This window comes from Typopeltis vanoorti, chromosome 14 (assembly GCF_054136105.1).
Source record: "Typopeltis vanoorti isolate ZY-2024b chromosome 14, IOZ_Tvanoo_1.0, whole genome shotgun sequence".
Taxonomy (NCBI): domain Eukaryota; kingdom Metazoa; phylum Arthropoda; class Arachnida; order Uropygi; family Thelyphonidae; genus Typopeltis; species Typopeltis vanoorti.
Window position 1 is genome coordinate 48,354,479 of NC_143562.1, and position 21,307 is coordinate 48,375,785.

At 36.9% G+C, this 21,307-nt stretch overlaps 1 protein-coding gene across 1 annotated transcript in view; it reads right to left on the reverse strand.

The window, feature by feature from the left end:
- The window catches only part of LOC150099437 (cytochrome P450 4c3-like), an 80,522-nt gene extending 59,598 nt beyond the window's left edge, over positions 1-20,924 (reverse strand). The window contains exon 1 of the mRNA XM_090404351.1: positions 20,803-20,924. Within this exon, the coding sequence (XP_090260477.1) occupies positions 20,803-20,924 (122 nt within the window). The remainder of the gene's footprint in view (positions 1-20,802) is intronic.
- Positions 20,925-21,307: the final 383 nt, after the last annotated feature.

A 21,307-nucleotide genomic window follows, 5' to 3' on the forward strand; every position in this document is an offset into this window, starting at 1 on the left:
AATTACAGGGACTGTCGCGTAGGAGAAGGAATATGCTTGAAACATATTTACTCAACACTCCAGAGATCAGAAACGATCTTTGCCATTCGCCTCGGGTCCTTTCCAATATCGCTTCATTATTATTGAAAAGTAGGCGACCAAATCTGTGCACAGTAATCCATGTGTGATCAAGCTATATACAGTGGAAATATACCATCTTGAATCTTGACTTCTACACTTCACTATCCTCCACTTCGTTGCCATAAACCTCTGTGCTTTCCTCACGGTTTTAGAAATGATTTCCCCAAAATTTTAGGTCCTTATCCACAATCACTTCATGATCTCTCATCTACACTACTTCCTTCCAGAAATTCTCACCAATTATATACTCTTCCTCCCATTTTTGTTTCCGAAAATTTAAACTTGACACTTTACAACACTGAACCTGTAACCCACCCATTCGACAAATTAGACAGCTCATTCAAGTCCTCTTGAAAAGCCACCACAACTATTTCGCTCCTAATAGTTCTTCCCAAATTTGCTTGATCTGCAAACACTTGCATATAACCTTTAAATCCCCTCCCAATATCGTTTAAATACAAATTAAAGAGCAATGAACCGAACACACACACACCTTTCGGGTTCATTACTTGTAGTTTTCCTCTTTTGGGAAATAGCTCCTGCATTCTCAACTTGTTGATACCTCTCAGTCAACCAGTCTCTTAAGCTACGCACTAATCTACTCTGCAACTACATTCTTTGCAGTTAAATTACCAGCTGGTCATATGGCAATCTATCAAAGGAATTTGCAATTCTAGATATAATAGTTTTATTCATATCACTTTAGGTATGAAGGGGAAAGAGCAACCCTCTTTGTACGCCTTTGGATCTCGATCCAATGCAAGACGCATATCAAAAACTATCATAACTCACTGGCATACGACGTTAAAACATGTGGTATTCCATCAAGCCCTATAGCTGTACTAACATTAGGTTTACTTAGTTCCTCACATACTACTTGTTCACTCACCATCTCTCTCTCTCTCCTCTTCAACATTCTCCTTCCTTCCCAATGCATTCATCTGCATGATGTTACATTCAGAAGAATGAAATGCATTGATGGAATGTTTACTCAACTACTCAACTATATTCTGTGCTGTTTTTAGTATTCTACCATTTTGACAAAACAATATAATCTATTCGACAGGCATCGAAAGAATTTCAGTAGGGTTCTATTCAGCCTCATGACCTAACCGTTGCTCGTACTGGCCTGTTATTAGTTTAACCAAGTAGGTATTCTACCTCACCACGACATTACATATACAAAGAAATGTCACGCACCTGGTTATTGCTACTTGTGCTGCTGCTGCTGGCATAGTAAAGTCTTTCAGAGGGCATGACTCATCCCTTAATTCATCCCTTTCACACCATACGTATTTACCCTATTGACTTTTGGGATGCATTCTAGTTTTCTCACGTATATAGTTCTTGAGTACTAGCACTGCGCAGGAAGCATTAATCTCCCTCCCATCCAGTTCGTCTTTCCAAGATATTGCTAGAAACATGTGGCGTCTGTTACGTTCCGCTTAGGGTTGTTTCCTCTCAGAAATTTCAAAAACTCATTCTCTTTTCTCGCAGATACATCATCGTATCATTCCAATAAATATTAACATAATTGAAATTACTCATAATGATAATTCGTTTCATATTTACCAGACAAATTTGTGTATACATTTCTTACTCACTGCCTTCTACGTTACACTACATCTGCAACAATACCAAGTAAATATTTCATCGTCTCCACATCTACCTTGCAGCATACGGCTACAAAGCCATTCCCACTATTTGTACCTTATATCTTCACCTTAAATGGACATAACTCTTCTGCTACCATTAAAAGACTTCATCCCGTTCAATCCTTTCTTCTCTGACTGTCTCCACGAAAACTATCATAATCGTCCATCTCTATTCCTGTCAGGAAATCAAGTTTATTCAACCAAGTCTCACTTATTCCGATGGTTTTGGGGAGAATAAACCCGATCATTGCAACAGTTTCACTTCCCTTATTTCGGATACTCAGAAATGGTCTATAAAACATAGACCATTTCTGATTTCATAACAAGCCCTACCTACACCAGTTCTCTGGTCTATTTTCGCAATACACTCCTCGGTCTCTTCTTGAACCAACAGCTCTACTCGGGCCCTAACGTTTCATTCCATCCCAGGTCATCTCTACCCTTTCTTTCTCACTAACACATTCACTTCTGTATCTATTCTCCATTATTTTCATGCAGTAACCCCCACCTTCCTGAATTATCTGATTTCTCTGTCCATGTTCCTATCTTTTCTTTTCTGTTACTTATGCTATAGAGCTTTCAGTTAAGAAGATCCCCTACATTTCTTGTTCTTTCACATCACCTCGCAGTACATCAGATCTGCTCATTAGATTCATTATCCTTCATTCGAGCAGGCAAAGATTCCGTTTAGGTTAAAAAAAAACTTGGAAAAATATATAAAATAACAATTTTAAGCCTAATCACTGCCCAATGAATTAGGGGGTTTAGCAACCTTTCATGTGTGTGTGTGTGTGTGTTTTACACACACACACACACACACACACACACACACACACACACACACACACACACACACACACACACACACACACACACACACACACACACACACACACACACAATCAACAATAAATTGTTTATAATAGAACTGGAATGGAAAAATTAAATTTCTATATGCTTATTATTCCCTCCTACAAAACAGGCAAACGAGCTAAAAGAACATACGCAATTAACAGACATAATGCACTTGTTTCAATTTCTCACTGGCATAAGTATTATCCAAAAGCAGTTATCTTGAAAGTATCAGTTCTAGCAGAGAAACCTAATAATTCTTATTTCTATCAAAGACAACTATAATTTTATTCATTTTCACCAAATTTCTACACAAATCAGTTCCAAAGAATTTTCCCACATTCCAATCAAGCCGAATATCAACAATTAATCTATTGTTCCATAGTGTAATTGTTCCATATCGTTCGTGACGTTTGGTACGGTAGTATCCAATGCTTCATTTTATCTGAGGTGTACTGTCTCGAGTACTACAGGTCTTCTTAACAGTGATCAGTTAGTGGCTACATCTATGAGATCTTTTTCCAAGTTATGACTTAATTTCAATTTATATTCGCTTTGGAGAATTGGCGATTATATTAGGTATTCAATACGTTACAATTCCACAGCATATGCACTCTTCAACCAAACAGGCTGTGGCCGTAGATATTCATGTCATTCTTTAGATGGTAGACAATACCTGTCTCATAGTAGGCAGACATCCTTGAAAACACCATTTTTTGTGTATATGAATAAGTTTCTGGATTGCCTTCCTGGGCTACCTGCAACTTTAAAATAATGGAGCTACAGTTTACTTGGCACATATACAAAATAAAAATAATTAAAAAAATATTGTTATTTAAAGCCGATTAAACAAACAATTTATACCTTTCAAGCTTAAAAAGTTTCGAAATGGAAAAAAATGATTATCAATAGCAGTTTAAAGTAATTTTGGCATTTTCTTTCATGTAATTTCTCGCAGTCTTGGTTATGACATGGTTTCTACAATATCGCCATCTCTTAGGCATTATTGATACTATATTTTAAATATTTGTAATTTAGAAAATTGCAATTTTAGTATTTGCCATTATAACTATAGGTTATAAATTATAATTATTTTGATATCTAACTTTTAGTTATATATTTTATTTATATGTTTCACAGAAAGGTATATTTGTATAGAAACAGAGCCTTATGAAGAACTGACTCTTATTTTCACGAAGACTCCTTCATTTCAACATAACCGTATTATATTAAATAAAAAGGCATATAAATAAGAAATTTTTTTCATTAAGCGAACGTTCTTTAATCGAAGAATTTGGGAGGACATTTATTTCTTTTATTCTTATTATTTTATTTATTTATTTATTTTTTTTAAACAATGTTAAAAAAGTGATTAACTTTTCTCACAATGCATACGTATAAATAGAAAAAGTTCCTATGCTGAGTTATGGCATTGTCAAGGCGAATAGATTATTTTATCCTTCCTAGGGACTTCGGATTTTAATCCTATATCACAGAAATATGAACTCTGTAACTTATGATTTCAAACACCAGTTCGAGTTAAGGTTTAGGATCTGGTGATGGCAGTAGCTGTCCGTCTTATTCTCTGCCGGATACCTTTAAAATTATTGGTGTTTAGCCATGCGTTCTGCTATCAATAACAGGTAAACAGGATGCTAACCGACTTCCACAACTTAGCTAGGATGAAAGAATTCCTCCTGTTTCTTTAAGAAAATAGAAAGTACTCGAGAAGTGGACATTTTTGCTTGTGTATATTCGTGAAACAGATGGTTTTATGGATAACTTTTTCTGAATAAAAGAAAAATACAAATCAAAGCAGTAATATCCCTTAAGTGTCAACGTACTAATTTCATTTTTACTAACACTTTAATTATGCAGAAGTTCGAAATCGATTATGTTAAATACTTGACATTGCCTTAGTAATACAATTTGGTTACGATATATTTAATCAGAAAAACTGCCTGTTCCAACCACAAATATGTCGGCTTGTATCAGAATCTTTTGTTGGCTATAAAGATGTTCTTTTATTTTTTTAATACCAATAAAATACAAATTGATAAACCCAACCATGATTAATTGTTTTACATAGTTTACATTACAAAGAAGAGTTCTAATCTGTTTCCTAAGTTAATAATTTATATCAAACATAATTTTCATCTTTTCAATATGTGTAAATTCTCTTACCTTCAGGTTTGCACGTGCATTTATCAACTTATTTGTAAGGTTTGTTTCATATTACACTACTTCTTATACTATTGCAATCATTATTTGATCCCCTTCACATTCGAATTGGGAACAGCATGCACAGAAACAAGCACATCAGCTTTCAACTAATAATACAGTACTGTCTACGTACTCGATACGTAGACAGTACGCTTGTTCCTTGTTCCACAGTATCGAAGATTACGAGAAGATATGGAAACGGACAAGACATCGTCTCCAATCGGTTTTCCAAGGTTCAACCGCATTATTTCCAACATCACTGGCAGAGTTTGGACATATTTTTGAGGAAGAATAGTCTCAAATTCCATTAGCTATAGTGCATAACTTGTAGCAATCTATTCCACTTCGAATTCATGGTGTTCTAACAGCTCGAGGCGGGCTTACAGCTTATTCATATAACATTTTCCAAAAATCTGTAGGTGCTTCCATTATCTTGACAACCGCAGTAACCCCGAAGGATCTAGTCTACTTCCATTGAGAAGAATAAAAGAGGTTTGCGGATTTTTTTTTATAATTTTAAAAAGATTTTATTACTGTTTCTGTGCATAAATAAAATTCAAAATAAAATGAAAGGAAATAATAAAGTGGGATGAAAGTAAAAGGAAGAATGTGAGTGGTTAGTTGGTCTAGATTTATGGTCGAATAAACTCAGGTTATGAGACCTGTGCAGTATATCTGTTAGTTGAGTTTTTTCTAATCGTCTGTTTTGTAAGATGCGAGAGTTAAAACCCCAGAACGAGATTGGCTATGTTATCTTAAGGTCGAAAAGCTCTGAGAAAGGTACCTCATGTTTTGGAAGTATTCGAATCCTCTTCTTTCTAATCAAAGAGCATCCTCAAACCTACTGAGCTGTGGAGGCTGTCATTGGTGTGCATGTTTCGTTCTGAGAAGCAGTTTGGTGAGTGTGTAGTCTACCAGGTAGTAAAAAGACTGTTTAGAATCTCGTCGAGTGGATCTAAAAATATCTTCACGGGAACGATTAGTGCTATCATCACTTTCACACTGCCTCTTGGAAAACTGAAGTTCCATGTTAACTTTCTAACATGGAACTCAAGATTATCTAACCCACAGTTAAAAGCATGTAATTATATGCTAACACACTTTAAGGGATGGGATTATTCTCAATTCTTCTTTATTTTTTATATTAATCCGATGATAGCTTGAAAGAACCTACAAGCACATCAGTGCTGTGTCTGGGATGCAGGTGAGGACTGAGATAGAAGTTTCAACTACTAATAACAGTAATAATAATAAATGGGGGGGGGGACAGAGCAGAAATGCACCGTTTGATTCGGCTTACAAGAGCATTCTTTTTGGGTTAGATTGGATCATAGAATTAAACATAAACTTTCTACTTTCCTCTTCTTTCATGCTTCATAATTTGAGATTTTCTTTCGTCTTTTCATTACCAAATGTATCTGTAACTGTAATTCTAATATTTCGCATGGACCATGAAAATTTCTTAATCAAATAAAAGCATATTATGATTCAATGCGAAGAATAGAAACAATTGAGTCTCCTTCAAGAAACTTAATATGAACGCTTCCGTTTCACTTTATCTTTTTATCATTCTTGTCACAGTTAAGAATGGCCTTTTATATATTGCATTTTAAAAACCCAGTCATAAATTACAAATCATACAAATGATAATTATTTTTGATAATTATTTTTATCATTCCCAAAGGCTAAATCTTTAACTAAATATGTTATACGTAATTTCATGATGTATTTTCGGCATGGGGACGACTCCATTCTTATTTTAAAATATTGTAACCACGACGTTTCAACAGCAGCCTTATGACACGCCTTGTCTTGCTGAAAGAAACAATGGTCAGTTCCGAAGAAACACCACAAAGTTGGAACCATTGCATTGCCAGATTGTTCAGATACCGCTTGGAGTTGAACGTTCGTAGCACCACAAACCCAAGTTCAAGGCCAAACCTTTCTATCAGGAACTATTATCACACCTCCACCTTCGAATTTCATAGTTGGGGTTACGCACTTTTGTAAAGACATTCACCAGGCATCCAACACACCCTCCATCTTCTCAGTTGAAGAGTAACGTAATTTGTCGCTCCATAACACAACTTTGCAAACTTCCACGTCCCACTGTACACGCTCTTTGCACCACAGAAGACGATGCTGCATCTTGGTTCCGATAATGTGGGACATGCAAAACGTGTCGGTCAACGAATGGCAGTTTTTATATATTATCCTTTGTAGCACTGTACGGTCACGTTGGGTGAGTGTGGTGGGATGTCCAAAGCGAGCAACACTTGCAGTTGACTCCTTGCGCTTCCATCTCAGTGATTATTGATGGGATGGCCAAATTTGTAAACAATTTGCAGAACAGATAAGCCTTTAAAATGGCATCCCATCACAACACCTCTTTCAATCTCGGTCAGTTCTCTTCTTTTCACCTGTCTCATTGACTTAGCAGCATCTTCTTCCAATTTGTACTAATTACATGCACGTGATTCATTATATGGCACGATGCATGTTGCCCATGGGAGTGGTTGATTTCTTATGAAGCAGTGTATAGCAGGAATGGTAGTTTAGTAGTAGTGGGGTCACTTTAAACTAAATCAATATCAAGATAAGATAAGGATTCGTGCCGTGATTGGTTGGTTACTTTAAACCAAATAGGGATAGTGTAAATGGGGTGGGAGAAGTCATATCAGTGTCATGGGTGTGTGTGTGTAAATGTGTGCGTTTGGTGTAAATAAGTGACGTCATTGATTTGAAGTAGAAAGGGACGTTATTGTCATTGTCATTGAGTAATAGTTTAATTATGGAATTCTGGAATGTGGCAGTATTCATCAGTGACGTGAGATGAGGGTTTTGTTTGCGTATGGAATTCTGGATGATGGTTAGAGTTAAAGTACAGAATCCTTGAAATTTCCAAGGGTGACACATCTGTCACTGACTCCACGTTGTGTCTTTGGTTCGAGTGTGTAATTGTGGGTGTTAGTTAGAGTATGGAATTCTGACAAGATTGATATGTTGATAAAATAAGAATTAGATAAGTCTACATCTCAATCGTGTCAGAATTTCTCAATCTTGTCAGAATTTCGGATGTTCGTGTTTGAGGAACTGAATATACCAATAGTATAAAAAATAGCAAAAGAATTGCAGTAAACACTTACATGTTTAATTCGCATCCGTTTGATATTGTACATATAGCTATTCTTTCCTCATATGTAAACCTTCATTGTCCTTCAAACTTATTCCATACGTAATAGAAATAAAACGCATGCATGAATAAGTAATTCGTCTGACTCTCTCTCATTCTACTGATCTCGTCATTCACACCCGATGTGTGATAAGTGTGAGGTAAGGATTGATCACAAATTCAGAAAACCGTGAAATCAGAAAAAAATGTCGTTCTAAATTTGTTTTAATTAGCAAATAAAACTGGTAAATATTAAATGCATTTAAAATAAAGAACAAGCAGTTCTACCGTTGACTTAGCATCTTTATTTAAACAATGTAAAGAATTTAAAGAACCACGTTAGTGGCTATAAAACTTGGAAGATTTCTGAAATGCGAATGTCTTTTTTTTTCTAATGAACTTTTTATTCAAGTTCTTTAGTCAGCGTTTGTTTTATAAGAATAATTGTTGAATCACTTTAATAATATGTGAAATTCGAACACATTTATTTATTTTTAAATAAATAAATAAATGTAGTTTTTCTCTTGGACACTAGATGGCTCCATGTGTGCGATGTGCTTTCATAAAGGAGAGTGAGGAGAGAGATTCTTATCAGTTACATCATAACGTGTTTACTACATAATTGATGATATTTATTTCCACAGTTTAGTAAAGTCGTGAAGTTGTAATTTGTTCAGGTACATATGAGGAGCATCACAGTCAAAACTCAATTTTCATCAATGAGCAGTTTGTACAGTTCAGAAATATAACTAATTAGCTCTAACACTTGCAAATTGTCTTTTTAGTAAAGAATGGTAATCAGTTATTTTTGTTTATAGAGCATACATTTGGAAGCAGATTATTTATACACTTCGCATTTCAAATTTTAAAAAAAGCTTCATCTAGAACATAAAATTATTGATAAACTCATAAAGAAAAATAAGTATTATTTATACATGCTATTCTTGAATTGCTGAATTAATAATTAAATGAAGTATTGCGTACAGGATCAAGAACCACAGTTAATTTAATCTACTATAGGACAAATTAATATGATGAGAATCTATACAAACAAAGGAATTCATTTTCAAGAAAATATAAATCCTCTAACATCTTTCGTTCCCCACAAGGGAAGTAGGTGGAGCTGCGTTAGGACTAGTTAAGTTTCTGAAGACAAGTTGTTAACCAATCTTCATTCTTCAAGCCTTTACTAATTGTGAGCCGAGACGACGAATGAATCAAAGCTTTTCAGAAGAAAAGATATTAAACAAAATCCACCATCTAGTGATGATAAACCCTAACACTCGTATTTTGTCAGTAATATTGTGAGTTCTGTGGTCGATGTTTGAAACAAGGTGTTAAAAACCTGGGTTTCCAAGAATGCATTTCGTTCTGTATAACAATACTTTTCTTTTCATCGTTTTTTTGAAAATCGGTAACTGAGAGTCTGTGTACCTCAGTGGACATATGGCATTTTCACTTTACAGAGTTGGGCTGCCCGTTGAATGATCAAGGTTCGATTATTATTATTATTATTCTTTGACACCTCCAGGGAGTCCAAGGACTCATCGAGGGAGGTGTCACGTGCTCTACAACTCCGTCTCCAAGATTCAATCACCAACTGACCGCAACTACACCAACGCCATCTACAGCCGACCACCACTGATATTTCCACAGATAAACACAAACATCCATGCCCACGGCGGGATTCGAACCCGCAGCCTTTTGGATGGAGGGTGGATGCGCTATCCACTCGGCCAACCAGGCCGGCTAATATTATATTATATCATAATAATTATCTAGAGAATGGGGTTCTCAAAGTGATGTACTCGTACCCCTTAGGAGTATGTGGTAAAATTTTTGAGGGTATGCAGTCAGAGCTTAAAAGTCGCTAGATCTAGTAACAAAGTGGTTAAGTTCAACACTGATTAATTTCTGAGAACTGAGTAACGAAGCGCAGCGCTGTAGTTCATGTCTGTACATAGACATGAATTGTAGTTCATGTCCATACATGAACTACAATCCTCCTCCCCTGCCCTACCTGAGACCCAAGCAACTAATCGCCCAATCAAAACATCCCTTCTAAGTGAGTGCATGTACTTCTTACTGCTCTACGTATTTGTTGTGATTTATTTCACTTGCTGTGCTTTTTATTCGTCAGTTTACTGTGAAGTTAAATGAACGTGTTTCTAAAGTGCGTCGAAACATGGATAAATGAATAATTAAGACGAAAAGTAACGTGGAGTCTATTGCTTCTACATCTACAACTACGTCATCTTCCCATGTGAGTAAAGAGGTGGATTCAGCAGTAACTAAAAGAATGTTAAACAATCAAGCGATAAAAAAAAGCAAACGTAAATATCGTGAACTCATATTTACAATTTGGCATTACATGGACAGAAAATTTAGTAGAAATAAATTCACAGTGCGTTGTTTGCGCTGAGGTCATGTCACAAAATTCTATGAAACCGTCTCTTTTACGGCGACACTTTAAAACAAAAAGTGAACATTTAAAAAATAAGTCCTTAACTAGTTTGAACGGCTTGTAGAAGACTTGAGTGGTAGAAAAACCGTCATTAAGCATTTTACTGGTGTATAAGAACATGAAACTGCACTTAAAGCTTCTTACAAAGTAAGCTTTCAAACTGCGAAAGCCGAAAAGGCTCACACAATAGGCGAGTCACTCATTCTTCCAGCAGTGGAAGAAATAGCTTCTTGTAAGTTAGGCCAAAAAGAGGGAAACCTTGTCAGAACCATTGCTTTATCAAATGACACAGTTTCCAGGAGAATGAAAGATATGGCCTGTAATATTAAGGACCAACTCATGCAAGCTATTCAAGTGTAGCCCGTAGATTGCTATACAAGTGGATGAGTCGATAGGCGTAGCTGGGCTAATTCAGTTGCTTGTTTTTGTGCGTGGAAAATTCCAGGATGCAATATTTGAAGATATTTTATTTTAAAATAAATAACTTTTATTATTAAAAGACCAGAAGATATATGTTAAAATATATATACAAAGAGCCAAAAAGTTTCACTAGCCACTGTCTAGCATTTTCAAGGCTGAACTGGTGTGAAAACAAATGCATTAAGTTACATTTCAAAAAACATACACTTTAGTAACTGTTAGGCCGTTACATTTGATCATTCTGTTTGAAGGCGTGCATGTGTTCGAAAGATTCAGTCAGATACCGGTACATGACCACGTGTTGTGTAGTTGTTTGCATATTGTAATTCTGTTGAACTGAGAGAGATGATGAGGTTTTTCCATATGTCTTTAAGAACAATGCCCTGATTTCTATTTAAATTATTGCCTGTGCGTGATACCACAGCTGCTTCTTTTAAAGTTCTGTATTTGTAGTCATTCTCGGTGTAAGCCATAGAACTGTTTTTCCAATCTATAACGTGATTTGATGTTGAGAAATGATGTGCTAAACCAGATGTGATGATTCTATTATGATTGACATCCCCCACATGTTCCTTCTGTCTTATTTCAAAACTTCTCGAAGTCTGACCAATGTAAGAAAAGCCATACGTGCATGGAATTTCATATACTCCAGGATATTTGAAGAAAGGTACCTCATCTTTAGGTGATCCTAAGATTTGTCTGATCATGGTAGTTGGTTTAAAAACCACTCTGATGTTATGAGCTTTTAAAATTCTTGCCAATTTTGTGGAAACTGAATTAATATATGGAATGACAGCTGTGGACACATATTGGGGTACTGTAACACGTTGTTGGTGGTTATCTTTAAATAGCCATTTGTTTAAAATGTTAGAAGGGTATCCATTAAGCGATAGAGTGTTAGATATTAGTGACAGTTCTCTCTGTACCTCTGTTTCTTTTGAAATCGACCTTAAGGCTCTATTACGGAGCATGTGAATGATAGAAAATGGAACTTGTTGGCTCTTTGTATATATATTTTATCATTTATCTTCTGGTCTTTTAATAATAAAAGTTATTTATTGTAATACATCAGACCAAATATGTACAAGTTATGATATTTTATTTTGTAAACCTTTCAAAACTTCAGCTACGGGTGAAGATATTTTTAATATGATTGATAAATTTTTTTGCCCGAAAAAACCTTGAAAAAAAAAGTATATTTCTGTATGTACTGACCGAGCAAAAGCAATGAGTGGTTATATCACAGGACTAGCAGTTCGTATAAAACACGTTACACCAGAATGTAAGTTCATTCCTGTAAGTTCACCGTGAAGCGCTGAGAGCTAAATTCTCCCTGACGATTTAAAAAGAGTTCTGGAACTTGAACGTGTATAAATGATTAATTTCATCAAAATCCGACCATTGAAGTTTTGATTTTTTGCAATTATCTGTGGAGAAATGGGCAGCCTGCATTAGAGATTATTGCTTCACACAGAAGTATGTTGGTGGTCACGAAGAAATGTTCTTTGCCGTTTATTTGAACTTCACAATGACGTATGCCTTTTTTCATGGACCACGAGTTTCGACTTTCTTAGAGACTACAAGACTTAGAATGTATCTTTAAGTTTTAAATAGAATGGCTTCTACGGTTAGCTTATTTAGCTGATATTGTTGAAAAAAATGAATATTTGTAACTTATCATTGCAAGGAGATAATGTTGATGTTGAGAAGAAAACAGAGGCCATAGTTTAAAAATATCTCCGGTAAAACGGAATTAAAAAAAAATCCGTTACCGATCTCAGCGGCTAGAGTTATTTCTTAAAGAAAATGAGCAAACGATTATAGACTTTGAAGACATCAGACAACAAATAGTCGTTCACTTAAGCACTCTTAAAATTCTTATAAGGCAGTATTTTCGATCCACTAATAAAACGCAAGAATGGATTCGCGACACCTTCACATTTAGTTTGAAAAAATGTAAGTGTCCATTGTCCAATACAGAAGAATTGAATGAGATATCTTGTGACAATAGTCTAAAAAACATTCATTCCAAAAAAGCCATTGATTCGTTTTTGGATTGGAATGGAGTAGGAATATTCGACTTTGTCGAATATTCCTACTCCATTCCAATGTCGAAAACTGCAGTCAAATATTTGTCAACTTTCACAATTTGTTTAAGTGAAACTGGTTTTTCATATTTAACTGCTTTAAAAATAAATATTGGAACAGGCTGGATGTTGAAGATGACTTGCGACTCCAGCTTAGCAAACCCCAACCATTCATGAACTGTGAAGCGTAAACAAGCGCAACCATCTCACTGATTACCCAGTAAAATGTTTATAACTTTATAAGATTTGTTAAACTGTCATCTCACTCTTTGTGTTTATCGATATATGTAATTTATGAATACAAAATTTAATGTGTATGCATATGTTTTATTTTATTCCCATTGTTATACTTAAAGTATAACAATGCAAATAAAATCTATCTTAGCTATCTATACAAGAGGTATGACAGTTACATACACATTTCCGGGAGGGTGAGGTACGTGAAGCATAAAAAGATTGAGAACCACTTATGTAGAGGAGCTTTTTTCGACCTGTTCCCAATTTAGTCAATCACTGGCACGGCAAGGCGATTTTTTTTTCTTTCCCGAAAACTCTACGCTAAATCAGATATTAAAAATATTGTGTTATGGTTAGGGACCACGAGATTGCAGCACGTGTGAACCTTCCCGTCAGCTAATCTCTTTTATAATTAGCGGAAGTCTTCAAATAGATATCGCTGACCACCTACCCGTGGAGATTGAATTTCTCCCTCAGTTTACAAAAAGTTCGATGGGACTCAGACTGCCCCACCTTCTCCATATAGGGGAATAAAACGTGTTAGTGGATTTATTTTATTTATTATGAATGCGGAACAACACTTTTTCTCAGAATTTTATAGATGGAACTTGCTGAAAATCATTTTTCGTATGTGCATAATTCAAAATTGACGACTTCACTTTTTGAAGTACATTTTGATGCTGTAATCAAAATGATTACAAGATTACACAATGATTCCAATAGTCCGGAATTCTTGTGTCAAGAATTTCTCCATCTTCAAAGAGAAAAAAAAAAAACACCCTATCCGTGAACTGAATAATTGGACCATATCCAAGGATCTCAGTTCACGAAAGACTTTAAAAACTTGACATAGCTCAAGGTTTTTCCAGAAAGGTCAGTGTAGTAATGGTAACGATTATCATTCATTTAAAACACCTGCTGATTGTGAGAGATAACGTTTGGAGAATATAAGTAAATAATTATATTACTTATCGAGAGTTTGATTTGTTACACAAATGCCTAATAAAAAAATGCTGAATTCCACTTACTTCAAAAGATTCAATGCTAATATCCTTTATTTGACAGACAAGAAGGAAGACGAAGATGAATAAGTAAATACACAGTCACTACGTAATGGCTAAAAAGCGGTCGCCAAGTTGGCTGACGAAAGTACATTGCTTCAAAAGAAGTCATTGGACATCCCAGTGAGTAAGATGCATCGTATAATGTAACGAGTGACGTGTTTGTAGTTGAAATAAATTGGAGAATAGAGGAATATGATACTACAAGTCAGCGTAACTGTGTTCCTGTGTAATTGCCGTTCTAAGTTTGAAAGAGGCGTTGTGATGGGATGTCATGATGCAGGCCGATCTGTTCGAAACATTGTTGATAAATTGGGCCATCGTAGGTCAACAATCAGTGATACCACACTGAGATGGAAGCTCTGGGATTCAATTGCAAGTCTACCCGCAATAGACGACCCACTACACTCACCGAATGTGACCGTAGGGTGATACGAAGGATAATATGTAAAAAGCGTCATTCATCGGCCGACATGGTGAATGAGGATTTCCAGGTATCGACTGGAACACGAATCTCCACAAAACATTTAGAAGCGAGGCTCACAACATTTCATAGTAGGACCGCAATACGAAAGCCTCGCATTACTCAAGCCAACGTGCACCGTCGATCTGTGGTGCAAAGAGCTACCATGTTGCACTGTACATGCTCAAGGGTCTTCTACCCTACAACAGTCCACGATCTCCTTGCATTTAAGTTGTGCATGCCTACAGGAAGAATGGTCCAAAATTATTGATAGCAATCGTATGCATTTGTTCGCACGTCCCGTAGGATACTACTACAGTCATCGATGTTTGTCCTTCATACTGTGATGTCCTTGACTTTTTCCTAGAAGTGTGTCTTTTAGTGTACTCATGAAGGGTTCTCTGTACAGAATACAGCAAAGGGAAATTTTGTATTTCAAATGGTAATAGATAAAGTTAAACGAAGTAATTCAGAAAACGTTTTGATAAAATAAAATAATAAAATAAATAGTCAAACATTAAAATAGCTTTATGCAAAGCATTAAACGACAAAATATTTTTTCCTTATTAAATTTTTGTACTTCACTATGCTTATATTTGATTTTGCCATATTAACCTTCTATTTTTTAATTTTCCCCCCCACCCCCCCCCCCCCCCACCCCCCCCCCCCCCCACCCCCCCCCCCCCCCACCCCCCCCCCCCCCCACCCCCCCCCCCCCCCACCCCCCCCCCCCCCCACCCCCCCCCCCCCCCACCCCCCCCCCCCCCCACCCCCCCCCCCCCCCACCCCCCCCCCCCCCCACCCCCCCCCCCCCCCACCCCCCCCCCCCCCCACCCCCCCCCCCCCCCACCCCCCCCCCCCCCCACCCCCCCCCCCCCCCACCCCCCCCCCCCCCCACCCCCCCCCCCCCCCACCCCCCCCCCCCCCCACCCCCCCCCCCCCCCACCCCCCCCCCCCCCCACCCCCCCCCCCCCCCACCCCCCCCCCCCCCCACCCCCCCCCCCCCCCACCCCCCCCCCCCCCCACCCCCCCCCCCCCCCACCCCCCCCCCCCCCCACCCCCCCCCCCCCCCACCCCCCCCCCCCCCCACCCCCCCCCCCCCCCACCCCCCCCCCCCCCCACCCCCCCCCCCACCTTAGAGCTCTTTTCAGGCTATTGTAGTTTGTAAGGTTTCTGTATTTAAAAGGTAATTTGATTATCTACATCTGGGATGTAGAAGTTTCGCGTGGCTTTTCCGTAGTGATTACTGTATTTATATGTGATATAATTAGTAGTCTGAGGTCGTGTTATAGGGTATGAATTTCTGACTGTCCTGTAGTTGGCATCGAAATAATATTTTAGCAAAGCTACATAGTGACATAAATGTTTTGCTGTCAGTATTTTATGTTCCGACATTGCAATGTATATAAGGTCGTTATTTTCTTTTTCTTCCCAAAAGATCAGTTTTATCATTTTGTACTGTAGCGACATTAATCTATTTAATTTGTAGGGTGCACAGAAAGTATAGGCTGTTATAGCGTATCTTAGTATATTTTGGCATAGGGTTTTGTATATTAGTGTTTTCAGGCGAATGGGAACTATGTCTTCTAACATGTAGAGTTTGCCACTTATTCGTGGAAAATACGGAGTTTTTGTTTTGTAGATGGTTTATGTAGCTATCCAGTTCATATCTGCATCGAAGTAAATTCCAAGGTATCGTATTGTTTCAACCTGTGTGATTGTAGTGGTTTTACTGTTCTGTGTGTTTTCTATGTTGGAAAGTGGATGACGGATGGTTATATATTTGTTACCAACTGGTTGAGTCGGTGGTTTTCTGAATATCATTAATTTTGTATTTTCTGAGTTTAGGTGTATGCAGTTTTTTCTGAACCAGTCTATGATCAGATTTATATCATGTTGCATATTTGTTTGCACTATACTTGCGTTATTATGGATGGATATTATTGCTGTATCGTCCTCGTATCGGAATATCTTACCTTTGAGTGGTAGCTGTTTAATATCGTGCTTGTAAATGTTGAATAGAGCTGGGGAGAGAACAGCTCCCTGTGGTACTCCACAGGATACTGGTAGCTCTCTGCTTCGGATTGAACCGAAACTGTAATGTGCTTTCTATTTTGAAGATAGTTTGTAAACCACCTGTGAAGAGGCCCGTCTATTCCAACATGCTTCAGCTTTTCTAACAAGGTTTGATGTGTCAGTGTGTCAAATGCTTTAGTTAAATCGATACACACACCGCAGCAATTTTGTTTTTGTCTACGGCGGTATTAATTACGTCTGTAAAGTCTTCCAAGAGAGATTTTTTTCCCTTATTTTTCTGAAAACCATATTGTGTTTTGGGGATAATATGAAATATCTCAGTGTATGCTGTGAGTTTCTTCAGTATGATCCGCTCCATAATTTGATTAATAATTGGTAATGTTGCTATGGGTCTGTAATTACAGATTAAATTTCTTTTTCCGTGTGTGTATATGGGTGTGAATATGGCGGTCTTTAGCATAGTTGGTATCTGTCCTGTTTTAAATATTTTATTTATTAATTTTAGTATTATAGGACTTAAGATAGTTGCACGTTGCTTTATATCTTTAGGTCTGATACCATCAATTCCTGGGCCTTTATTGGTTTGATTTGATGTATTACAGAGAGGAGTTCTGCTTCTTTTATGGTTGGGAACCATAATGACTGTTTTGATTTTGGCCCAAGTGGAGGGTCTCGTATTGTGATTGGGGGAATATTGCTGTGCAGTTCTTGGATAGAGTCTGCAAAGTATTGGTTAAAGTCGTTTGCAAGTTGTTGGATAGGTTTTGCGTCTTTCATGAAGCTGTGTTTTATGGTTTCGGAGACGGTGGTGTTGGGAACAAAATCTAGCATCTCACTGATCAGATGCCAGTTAATAAACATTAACAACAAATTAACAACAATAATAAACATTAACAACAAAGAACTGGAAAAAAATTACTAAATATCGGGATAGGGCAATTGAAATTGGCCGACTGTGGCTTAAACACACCAAAGTCATCCGAATAGTTATCGGTGCACTTAGTGAAAATTCAAAGAATCTATCCAATTATTTACAGCAATTAAACATGATCGAAGTGACCCCATATGGCCTACAAAAAAACAGTATTACCTGGAACAGTCCATATTTTACAACGCTACCTGACGGACTATTCTTAGATTCTTAGTATAATCTGAATTGTTCTGTATCACCAGTCAAATTGTTGTTTAAATGATATCTTGTTTTGACTGTGTATCAATTATGGGAATAATAATAATAATAATAATAATAATAATAATAATAATAATAATAATAATAATAAATTTAGCAAAAGTGGATTTAAATTTTAAGTAGAATTTAAGTCTTTTAAAGAACATTACTGATTTGTATCAGTTTATTTTATTTTTCAAATATTATTTATTATTTCTTTCTTTGCTATCCATATATACAATAAAAATAATATAATGCGAAGATTACCTTCCATGAGGCACATGAGGCATTAACTTCCTTCAGAGGGCAGTTTAATAACACTATTTAAATCCACGCACATCGGAGTGAAAATGTACGTACCACAGCAGGTTTTAAGTATTTTGGCAGTTTATAGAGGTAGGCTGACATTAGAAATATTTTACATCATAAAATAATAAATAAGTACACTTCGCGATAGAAATCACAAAAATTACCTCTGAAGTTAAAATTGTTTGTGTCAATGCGCATTTGACAAGTGCAAAAACTTGCGATGCGATTAATAAATTTTAGCTTCATCATTTCAGTATTACTTTCTAAAGCAATAATCGTTAACATAGCTGGCACACACACACACACACACACACACACACACACACACACACACACACACACACACACACACACACACACACACACACACACACACACACACACACACACACACACACACACACACACACACACACACACACACACACACACACACACACACACACACACACACACACACTTAAAAAAGAAATCTGTTTAATACACTGAAAGGAAAGAATTTATTCGTCTTTTTCTTCTTTTTCCAAATTAAAAAATATCAGGTACAGTTGTCGTGTGCCTCATAATTCATTAGGCCGAAAACTTCCCTACGAATAGATTTAAAATATATATTTTCTGATTGAAAAAAAAATGTATATATAAATCCCTAATTTTAATCTCTCGAAATTCATCTCACTTTAATTTAGAATGTTCCTGTTTACCACCTTCCAATAATAGCTTTATTCTGTTTTACTGATTTGTTAAAATATTGGAAATATGACAGTCTATGAAACGAACTGTGTTATTTGAATAAAGAGATATCTCAATGTTCACTGGTCTGTTTGGTCTTTAACACGAAATATAGTGCCAAAATAATTTAATTAATAAAATAGCTATGGTTATTATTATCATCATCATCATCATCACATCTCCATGGAAGCAAAAAACTTACTTCCTACCGTCTTGCTCACAATACCCTTATACAACTTCCGAAATGACCTCTAGTTTTACCCCTGTATACCCTATTCTATTTAAAACCTCATTCACATTGATTGTAATAACTTCTTAGTAACGCATATGTGTCTGAATCATATTCCCTTTCTTTTCCTATCCGATAGTCTCTTCAATTTGCACTTCTCAATCAGAAGGATTGAGGATGTCTAAACTGCACTTCCTTATTCATATCCGAAAGATTGAGGAAGTGCAAATTACAGGGACTGTTGGGTAGGAGAAGGAATGTGATTGAAACATATTTACTCAACACTCTAGTGATCACAATCGATCTTTGCCATTCGCCTCGGGTCGTTTCCAATATCGCTTCATTCATTTTGAAACGTAGGTGACCAAATCTGTGCACAGTAATCCATGTGTGGCTTGATCAAGCTTTATACAAAGGAACTATAACATCTTGACTTCTACACCTCAGTATACTTCACTTCGTTGCCATAAACCTCTATGCTTCCCTCACTGTTTTAGAAATGGTTTCCCCAAAATTTTAGGTCCTTATCCACAATCACTTCATGATCTCTCATCTACACTACTTCCTGCCAGAAATTCTCACAAATTATATACTCTTCCTCCCCAATTTTTGTTTCCGAAAATTTAAACTTGACACTTTACAACACTGAACCTGTAACCCACTCATTCGACAAATTAGACAGCTCATTCAAGTCCTCTTGCAAAGCCACCACAACTTCTTCACTCCTAATAGTTCTCCCCAAATTTGCTTGATCTGCAAATACTTGCATATAACCTTTTAATCCCCTCCCAATATCGTTTAAATACAACTTAAACAGCAATGAACCGAACACATCCACCCTTCGGGCTCATTACTTGTAGTTTTCCTCTTTTGGGAAATAGCTCCTGCATTCACAACTTTTTGAATCCTGTCAGTCAACCAGTCTCTTAAGTTACGCACTAATCTACTCTCCAACTTCATTCTTAGCAGTTAAATTACCAGCTTGTCACATGTCAATCTATTAAAGGCCTTTGCAATTCTAGATATAATAGTTTTATTATTATCACCTAGGTTATGAAGGGGAAAGAGTTACCCTCTTTGTACGCCTTTGGAACTCGATCCAATGCAAGTCTCGTATCAAAAACTATCATAACTCAGCGGCATGCCATGTTAAAACACGTGGTATTCCATCAAGCCCTATAGCCGTACTAATGTTGGTTTATTTAGTTCCACATATACTACTTGTTCACTCACCATCTCTCTCTCTCTCTCTCTCTCTCTCTCTCTCTCTCTCTCTCTCTCTCTCTCTCCTCTTCCTCCTTCTCCTTCCTTCCCAATGCATTCATCTGCACGATGTTACATTCAGAAGAATGAAATACATTGATGAAATCTTTAATCAACTATATTCTGTGCAGTTGTTAGTATTCTACTATTTTGACCAAACAATATAATCTATTCGACACCCATCGAAAGAATTTCAGTAGGGTTCTTTTCAGCCTCATGACCTAACCGTTGCTCGTACTGGCCTGTTATTACTTTCACCAAGTAGGTATTCTACCTCTCCACGACATTACTTATACAAAGAAATGTCACGCACCTGGTTATTGCCATTTGTGCTGCTGCTTCTGCCATAGTAAATTCTTCCAGAGTGCCTGACTCATCCCTTATTTCAGACCTTTCACATCCTACGTATTTACCCTGCTGACGTTTGGAATACATTCTAGTTTTTCTCTCGTATATAGTTCTTGAGTACTAGCACTCGGCAAGAAGCATTAATCTCCCTTTCATCCAGTTCGCCTTTCCAAGATATTGCTGGAAACGTGTGGCGTCTGTTACGTTCTGCTTAGGGTTGTTTTCTCTCAGAAATTTCAAAAACTCATTCTCTTTTCTCGCAGATACATCATCGTATCTCATTTCAATAAATATTAACATAATTGAAATCACACATAATAATAATTCGTTTCATATTTACCAGACAAATTTGTGTATACATTTCTTACTCACTGCCTTCTACGTTACACTAGATCTGCAACAATACCCAAGTAAATATTTCATCGTCTCCACATCTACCTTGCAGCATACTGCTACAAAACCATTCCCAC